Genomic DNA, 9,568 nt, shown 5'->3' with positions numbered 1-9,568 from the left:
GACCCAGTTGTTACAAACCAACTAAAGAAGAAAATTCTCAACAAAAGTTCAACAATGTAAAAAAAACTAAGACGATGTAGAGTCAATGCGCATATCACGCTGCCAACCATGTTGGAAAACAATATCCCTCACCCGTATCCTCCAACCGTGTAGACTTCTCCAAAAAGAGTTTTCGATGCTGCACACGTTGTAGAGGCGACCACAAACGGAGCATAGCTGTGCATCGGTATATGACCTGTAAAAAAGAAGTACAATTATTATGAAAAACCTTATCATTTCTACATAGGCATAGATACCAAATAACGATAATTGCTCCCATTCTAATAAGTAACTTAAATCTAGAATCCACACCATTGAGCTAGTTGCCGAAAATATTTGCAACACTACGAGGTGGATATAAGGTAGATCTTATTTGGATGGCTGACCATATAGATCTAGCAAATGAACATTGGAAGAAAAGATGTTTTATAGTCTCGTCATGGTTAAAAAAACACATTTGTTGCTTCCTTGCCAATTGCGATTTGCAAGGTTATCTTCGGTGAGGATCACCCCACGGCGAAGATACCACACAAAAATCTTAGTTTTATGCGGTATCTTCATCTTCCAAAATTTCAAATTATTATCGACTGGTATATCTAGTTGACTTAAAGGATTGTATATAGATGTCAGTGAGAATACAGCGTTCCCAGTAAGGTTCCAATTGAAAATATCGGACCACTGCACCAACTGGACGGAATCTAGACGGCGTAACAAGTCATCCCATAATGCTTGTCTCGGTCCAATGATGCTTCGTCGGAACGAAACATTCGGGTGGGGATGTTTCCAACACCTTAGCGAGTGTATCATTATTATGCCACACAATATTGTGTAATGTGGGATAATGTTCTCGCAGCATGGAGTTTCCCAACCATTCATCCTCCCAGAACTTAGTCTCCGATCCATCCTTAATGGAGAAAGATCCGTATGGAAAGAAGAACTTCTTCTTCGCCATAAGACCCGCCCAAAAGTGTGAATCCCCGGGTTTCCATGTAACCTGAGACAATGCATTTGAGTCATCCTAAGGAGGGTTTGCCATATTCCTACCTCAGTAAGTAGTCTGAATAACCACTTACCTAGCAGGACCCTGTTTTTGATCTCGAGGTCTTGAATACCAAGACCTCCTTGATCGTTAGGGCGGCAAACCATTGCCAGTCGATATTTCCGCTTCTCACTACCCCCTTGCTAGAAGAATCTTGACCGAAAATAATCCAATCGTTTTAACACTTCTCTAGGAAGTTGGAAGAAAGATATCATGTACATCACTATATTACTTAGTACTGGATTGATAAGGACTAATCTTTCTCACATGCATGGATAGTAATTTTCCTTTCTAGCTACTTAATCGAATTTGTAATTGTTCATCCACCATTTTCCATTCGGCTATGGCGAGTCTTCGATAATGAATCAGGATTCCAAAATACCTATTAGATACTAGCCTTGGCCGCAACCAAATAAATCAGCATACAGGTCAGCATGATCCTTAGCTTTGCCGAAATAAAAATAACTCAATTTTATGGAAGTTTATCTTTAGATCTGGTAATTGCTCAAACACTGAAAGTATTAACTTGAGGTTCTTTGCTTTTTAGATGTCATATTCCATAAAAAGAATTGTATCATAAGCATACTGAAGAATATATAGTCCACCATTAACTAGATGAGGAATCACACCTTCAATTTGGCCATCAGATTTCGCGCGCTTAATCATGACAGCGAGCATATCAGCCACTACGTTAAATATCATTAACAATAATTGATCACCATATCTAAGCCCCTTCTTTGTTTAGAAGTACTTGCCAACATCATCATTGAGTTTAATAGCAACACTTCCTCTCGATACGAAACTATGGATTAAAGCACGATACTCATCAGAAAATCCTTTCATTTTGTGGGTCCACTGGAGGAAAGGCCAGTTCACCTTATCATAGGTCTTTTCAAAGTCAATCTTTAAAATCACCCCATTTTTTTCCGATGCAATTCATGAACTGATTCATGAAGGATAATCACCACATCCAGGATGTTAGACCCTTGCATAAAAACAGTTTGTGAAGAAAACCACATGGTCACCCACAATGTTCAGCCTAATCGTAGAAACTTTTGTAAAAAAATTAAGCTAACATTAACGAGACAAGTAGGTCGGTATTGTTGGATCCTTTCAGCTTCATTAATTTTGGGCAATAGAATGATTTCACCAAAGTTTAGGCGGAATAACTCTATTTTCCGTTATGGAGGTCACCAAATAAAACAAGCAGATCAGGCTTAACAACATCCCAGAAAGACTGGTAGGACTCAGCTGTGAAGCCATCTAACCCGGAGCCTTATTGTGCTCCATTTGGAAAACCAATTTACGTATTTCATCCTTGGTGTAAGGTACAATAAGTAAGCTATTTTTCACCTGGGATATTTGGGGGATATCATTGGTTCTAGATTCATCCAATGAAAAATTTCCTTTCTTTTTTCTTTACGGGGAAAGAGAGCTTTATATTAATTCTACATCAAATTTTACAGCCTCAGATTCCACAATGTCAGCTACTGCTGTTGGGACATGCCTCATTCAGAAGTAATTCTGACCACTTAATCTAGCTACAACAGCTAAAACATGGGCTGCATTGTTGCTCTCTCTTTCTATTTTGACAACCTGGGCACGATAACAACTGTCGATCAAGTTGTTGATATCCTCAAAAAAAAAAATCCTTTCTATGGGGCACCAAATAAACCCTTACAATAATTCGTGATGTAGGACTTTAGGTGCTCATGGCTCTCAATTGTACCCTTCTCTCGAAATAGCAACGAATACTTTTTTCCTATGTCTGCCATTGGCAAGACTATGGAAGTACGTACCTACTAGAAGGTATCACGAAACAAACAACAGCGAATCATTCTTCCCGTATATAGAGAGCATCCTTAATCTTCAGGAATCTATCAACATACATTCATTTCACAGGTACAAACACAAAACATTAGTTCACTACACGAACAATTGACCATGTACTTCAACGTCAGAGAAAAGAACGAAAACTAGTCATATTTCCCCCGAATAGGACCATTTAATTCCCAGACGCCGACTGAATCATCTAACGACCAAAATGTACAAGGTTCTCTATAGGCGGCAGGACACTGAGCTCTAGACATTCTGCACCGTCATGATGGCGAGGGCCTCCCTCGCCTGCCCAATGATGTTGAACACCGTCGCGGCGATGTGCGACGGCGTCAGCCCCGCCTCCGCCAGCTGATCGGCCGGTGATCCGTGATCGATGTACCTGTCGGGAAGCACCACCGGCCGCCACTGCACAACCCAAAAAAAAAAGTTACTTCTGTCATAAGCATCGCAGGGGTTCGTGACCGGCGGGTGCCTTATCAATGGTGCTTAATTGAGTACCTTAAGTTTGCCGTCGAGAAGGCCATCCAGGGCCATGAACTGAGCCACGTGAGAGCCGAACCCTCCAATGGATCCTTCCTCGACGGTGATGATCACCTCGTGGGACTTGGCGAGCCTCCTGATGAGGGCGTGGTCCAATGGCTTGCAGAACCTGCCGTCGGCGACGGTGACCCTGAGGCCGTGCTCCTCCACGATGGACGCCGCTGCCATGCAGTACTGCACCGCGGAACCGTACCCCAGCAGCGCCACCCTCTCACCCTCAATCATAATCCTCCCTTTACCCACCTGCGAAACAGATTAACATGGATCAGTCGTCAGTCGAGCACACGATCTTCAATTTGTTCTTTTGAGTCATGAAACGCGAAATCGAAACGCACCTCGATGGGAATGCCTTTGTAGTTCTCGGGCAACGGTACGCCGATGCCGTTGCCTCTCGGGTATCGGAAGCAGGATGGGCGGTCGTCGATGGCAGCGGCGGTGGCGACCATGTTCAGCAGCTCGGCCTCGTCGGAGGGGGCCATGACGACCATGTTGGGAAGGCACGCCATGAATGTCACGTCGAAGGCCCCGCAGTGCGTTGGCCCATCGGCACCGACCAGTCCAGCCCTGTCCATGGCGAACCTCACGGGAAGCTTCTGAAGGTCCACGTCGTGCACGACCTGGTCGTAGCCTCTTTGGAGGAACGATGAGTAGATGGCGCAGAAGGGCTTGAGCCCCTCGCAGGCCAGGCCGGCGGCGAAGGTGACGGCGTGCTGCTCCGCGATCCCGACGTCGAAGCACCGGTTCGGGAAGCGGCGGAGGAAGTAGTTGAGCCCCGTGCCGCCCCCCATGGCCGCGTGGATGGCCACGATCTTGCTGTCCTGCTCCGCCTCGGCGATCAGCGCTTCCGCGAAGTAGTTGGTGTAGGACAACGTCTTGGCTGGGGTCTTGAACTGCTTTCCCGTCGCAGGATCGAACTTGGCCACACCTGCACCATCGATCACACTAATTAACTTCTAAATTCTAGTGCATATATGATCCATCCAATGCAAGAGGTGATGTTAAACTATATCAGTATGACAGTATATCTTACCGTGGTACTTGTCGGAGGCACGCTCGGCGTAGGGGTAGCCACGACCTTTCTCAGTGATGACATGGATGAGCACCGGGCCGGTGGTCTTGGTGCCCTTGACCTCCCGGAGGATGGTGATGAGGTCGTCGATGTTGTGGCCGTCGACGGGGCCGATGTAGTAGAGCCCGAGCTCCTCGAAGAGCGACGAACCGGAGCCGCTGATCATGCCGCGGGCGTACTCGTCCACCTTCGCCGCAATCTCGTGCACGGACCCGCCGATTTGCTTCGTCACTCCCTGATGAACAAAACACGCGGGTCAATACATGCAAGTCAGAGTTGAATATGTGGGCCGCATTTGTTCTTCCTGGCCCAACCTTGAAAGAACACCGGTTAGACCCTAGTTTAGTTAAATCTGCACAGCCCGGCCCATTATCGCAGTAGTATCAATTTGAACTGTCATCATGTGCTCTGTTTTGGTTCTCCAAATTATCGTGTAGTATTGTTTTGGTATGTTTGGAACTATATGGATCACATATGAGTGAAGATAAATTATCATTTGAGTCAAATCTACTTAATAGAAAAAGATTCACTCTTCTATCCTGGATTTGATATTAGACTTAAGCTGGAGTACGTCTTATTTTCTTGTAGAATTAAGCCACGTCACTTGCCAAGATGCTCGCTCGAGCTGTTTTGTTGAAAACAAAATGCTAGTGGGCAGTACTGGACATGCTACTCTCTGGGTTTCATCGCCATTTTTTGGCGGATATAGCTATGCCATGCTACACCTGGCATATATGGAGTATGCGTACGTGCATTGTATCCGGAAGAACAGCTAGTTTTGGCATTGTATCCGGAAGCATACAAAAATTTAATGAATACAAATTTCGTAAGATACGCCACAGCGACACTGACACGTTTGCTTCCATTTTAAAACTGTTGCTGATAGATGCTGATTTCCTTGTCATTTCCCCAATTAAATTACATATAAGTTTATTTATTTTCAAGTAAGTCTCAAGTTGCATCATGTGCAGACGACTTGCTAGAGTTGCTTTATATAAACCTACTGCTATGCCATCTCAAGTGTTGTTACAGAAAGAGAAATGATGTCCTTCCGCGTGCGACGGGAGGTCGAGGTCGGTCCGTGTATGTGTATGTTGATATCGTCGATTTTCTGCTTTAAGATTCGTGCCACGCCGTTTCATCTGCCATCGAGTTTCGGTTTGATCTCGACAAATTGAAACCACAAACTAGAATGTACTGAAACCGAATAAAACAGTGCACGGGAGGTCCCATGCACGAAAAAATCGTCCGGGTTGTCAAAAAAAACACTTATTACTATATGCAGCTAGTTTTAATTTGACTCTACACCAATACTTCAATTCAACGTTCCCGGCCCGTACTATCTATCCAGTGTCAGTGTGGAAACATTTGTGAGGCCATACCTTGGCCACCTCCCGGAGCTCCCTGAGCGGCCGGCTGGACTGCAGCTTGCTGAGGGCGCCGCTGAGCGCGCCCACGGGCGGCGCCGGCCCGTCGAGCGTCGCCGTCGGCAGCGACACCTGCTTGTTATCGTTCAGTATCACGATCATATCGGAGTCGAGGTAGCCAGCGTTGTTCATGGCCTCGTAGGCCTGCCCGGCCGTCATGGCCCCGTCGCCGATCACCGCCACCACGTTGTTCTTGCCGCCCTTGAGGTCCCTCCCGACGGCCATCCCTACCAACAAATTACACGCGGACACAGTTAATCAATTGCCATGTACTGTCACTTAATCAATTAACTACACGATCAGATGCAGAGACGAATAGACAATTGGTACTTACCTAGAGCGGCGGAGATGGTGGTGGAGCTGTGTCCGGTGCCGAAGCTGTCGTACTCGCTCTCCGAGCGCTTGATGAAGCCGGACAATCCGTCGGTCTGCCGCATCGTCGGCATCTTGTCACGCCGCCCCGTGAGGATCTTGTGAGGATACGACTGCGAGCACAGGAATAAACAAAAGGGGATGATTAAACGGGAGCTGAGCTTCGCATCCCCTCACATGGCGCGGGCACGTTATCCCAATCCGTGGCACACCGATATCTGGAAGTCAATTGTGCATTGCTGAGTTTGGTTTACCTGGTGTCCGACGTCCCAGAGGAGCTTGTCCTGCGGGGTGTTGAAGACGTAGTGCAGCGCGACGGTGAGCTCGACGACGCCGAGGCTGGACCCGAGGTGGCCGCCGGTCTTGGAGACGTGGAAGATCACGTCGGAGCGGAGCTCGTCGGAGAGCTGCTGCAGCTCCTTGAGGGAGAGGTTCTTCATGTGGATGGGGTAGTTCACCGTGTCCAGCAGCGGGGTGGGCGGCCGCTGCGAGTGGTACTCTGCCTCCCTCTCCGACAGCGACGCAGAAATGCAGGACCTCCTCCTTGGCTGCAGCCGATTGATTGACAACCAGTAACAGCGATTGCAATTTAGATGAAGAAGAAGGAATTGAATCGGTGGGAACATATACGAATCAACCGTGGACAAGGCTATGGCAGAGGAGGCTTGTGCTTACCTTGAGAGGCCGGGCATGGAGCTCGACGGCGGAAGGGGAATGGTGTTCCTGAGGCAGCACGCCGAGAAAGCCTCGTGCGAGGGAGAACGTCGACGGGAGCGCCATTGTTTCTTCTTCTCCTCAAGATTGCAACACCTTAACTATCGTCCTATCCTCTCCTTGGAAACAAGTCGATCCAAAAAATGAGTGTGCCAGTGCGTCCAAGCGCTTACAGCAAGTGGCAACTGGCAAGGTGACACTATGCGGAGTACACGAATAAGGTGGGGATCTGGGAAGTGGAGCGGGAGAGTGACGAGGTGCTCCGTGCTCGGGATTAGGGGTGTGCGCGTGTTCTATAGTGGTGTGGGCGGGTGATGGAGGGGGTGAGGCCGGATGGCGATAGGCTGCGCGGGTGACCACCGAGGCCCATTGCCCGGCGTGTGGCTGGTATTCATTCGACCGTGTCCGATCTTGGGTGCTCGCTTTTTCGTTCGTCGCTGCACCGAGAGGGCAGGCAGCTCGAGCAATCTCGGGGAGAGAGCGAAATGGGTACCCTACTTATCCAGCACCCCATTGGGCCAGCTCGACAAAGTATCACGAGAGGATAATGGGAGATATTCGTACGAGCTAACACTGGAAGTCTGGAAGTATCATTTATGAAAAGATTAAAAGGGAAGGACAGGGGGAACCGGAATTCATGGATATTCTCCTCTTCTTCAGAAAACAATGCTATAATAATAATAGGAAAAGGGATAAAATAACTTATGCAAAAAACATAAATAATTGAAAGCTAGACTTGATTTACACATATTTTACTCTTAGGCCAGGCCACAATTTTCGCAATAACAAATAGGGCGCTTCTGGCGTGCGGCTCGGCGTCTGATGGTTGCATCGGGTGCATTTTTCGTACATCGTATGTTTCTATTGTTCCGACTATGGACTTAGTAGAAACGAAAACCAGCCCGACAACGACCTACTTTACTCTTCACGGGTGTGCATGTTCCTCAATTCATGTGACACACCACGCACGTGATCCGAGGGTAAAATCACGGGAAAACTCCGGCGTACTAACACCCAACCCCCCCCCTCGCGGAAATCCCGGGATGTTCTCCTCTTCTTGAGAAAACAATTATATAATGGGGCGCCTCTAGCATGTGTAGCATCGAGTGCATTTTTGTACAATTGTATATGTTCCTATCATTCCAACTATTGACTTGGTAAAAACGGAAACCAACCCGGCAATGACGTAGTTAACTCTTTATGGGTGTGCATGTTTCTCAATTCATGTCACACACACCACGCACGTGATCCCATGAGAAAATCATGGGAAAACTCCCGCGTACTAACACCCAGCGCGCGCCCTTTTGCGGAAATCCTGGGATGTTCTTCTCTTCTTAAGAAAACAATTATATAATAGGGCGCCTCTAGATTGCATCTCGGTGTCTAATGGTAGCATCGAGTGAATTTTCCGTACGTCGTATATGTTCCTATCGTTCCAACTATTGACTTGATAGAAATGGAAACCAACCTGACAACGACGTAGTTGACTCTGCACAGGTGTGCATGTTCCTCAATTCATGTCACACACAATGCACGTGATCCTAGAATAAAATCACGGGAAAACTCAGGTGTACTAACCCCTAGCGCACGCCCCCTCACGGAAATCCCGAGATGTTCTCCTCTTCTTGAGAAAACAATTATATAATAGGCGCCTCTAGCATGTGCCTCGTCATCTGATGGTATCATCGAGTGCATTTTATTGTACATCATATATGTTCCTATCGTTCCAACTATTGACTTGGTAGAAACGGAAACCAACCCGACATCGGCGTGGTTGACTCTTCACAGGTGTGCATGTTTCTAAATTCATGTCACACACCATGCACGTGATCCTAGGATAAAATCACGGGAAAATTCCTACGTGCTAACACCCAGCGTGCCCCCTCGCGGAAATCCCGGGATGTTCTTCTCTTCTTGAGAAAACAATTATACAATAGGGCGCCTCTAGCATGTTCCTCGGCATCTGATAGTATCATCGTGTGCATTTTATCGTACAACGTATATGTTTGTATCGTTCCAACTATTGACTTGGTAGAAACAGAAACCAACCCGACACCGACGTGGTTGACTCTTCACGGGTGTGCATTTTCCTCAATTCATGTCACACACCATGCACGTGATCCTAGGATAAAATCACGGGAAAACTCATGTGTACTAACACCCAACGTGCGCGCCCTCGCGGAAATCCCGGGATGTTCTCCTCTTCTTGAGAAAATAATTATATAATAGGGCGCCTCTAGCATGCGCCTCGGTGTATGATGGTGGCATCAAGTGCATTTTCCTACATCATATATGCTCATGTCGTTACAACTATTTACTTGGTAGAAATGTAAACTAACCCAACAACGACGTAGTTGACTCTTCATGGGTGTGCATGTTCCTCAATTCATGCCACACACCACACACGTGATCCTAGGAGAAGATCATGGGAAAACTCCCGCGTACTAACACCCAGCGCACGCCCCCTCGCGGAAATCCCGGGATGTTCTCCTCTTCTTGAGAAAACAATTATATAATAGGGCATCTCTA

At 47.2% G+C, this 9,568-nt stretch overlaps 1 protein-coding gene across 1 annotated transcript; it reads right to left on the bottom strand.

The window, feature by feature from the left end:
* Positions 1-2,910: 2,910 nt before the first annotated feature.
* On the bottom strand, positions 2,911-7,354 carry LOC124707840 (1-deoxy-D-xylulose-5-phosphate synthase 1, chloroplastic-like). The gene is made up of 8 exons (XM_047239534.1): positions 7,001-7,354; positions 6,580-6,873; positions 6,288-6,438; positions 5,909-6,180; positions 4,488-4,761; positions 3,793-4,382; positions 3,416-3,700; positions 2,911-3,322 (listed from the first exon to the last, which is right to left on the bottom strand). The coding sequence occupies exons 1-8, from the start codon at positions 7,103-7,105 to the stop codon at positions 3,161-3,163; spliced, it is 2,133 nt and encodes a 710-aa protein (XP_047095490.1). The 5' UTR covers positions 7,106-7,354; the 3' UTR covers positions 2,911-3,160.
* Positions 7,355-9,568: the final 2,214 nt, after the last annotated feature.

The sequence above is a fragment of the Lolium rigidum genome, chromosome 4 (assembly GCF_022539505.1).
Source record: "Lolium rigidum isolate FL_2022 chromosome 4, APGP_CSIRO_Lrig_0.1, whole genome shotgun sequence".
Taxonomy (NCBI): domain Eukaryota; kingdom Viridiplantae; phylum Streptophyta; class Magnoliopsida; order Poales; family Poaceae; genus Lolium; species Lolium rigidum.
This window is presented reverse-complemented; position numbering and strand designations above follow the sequence as displayed.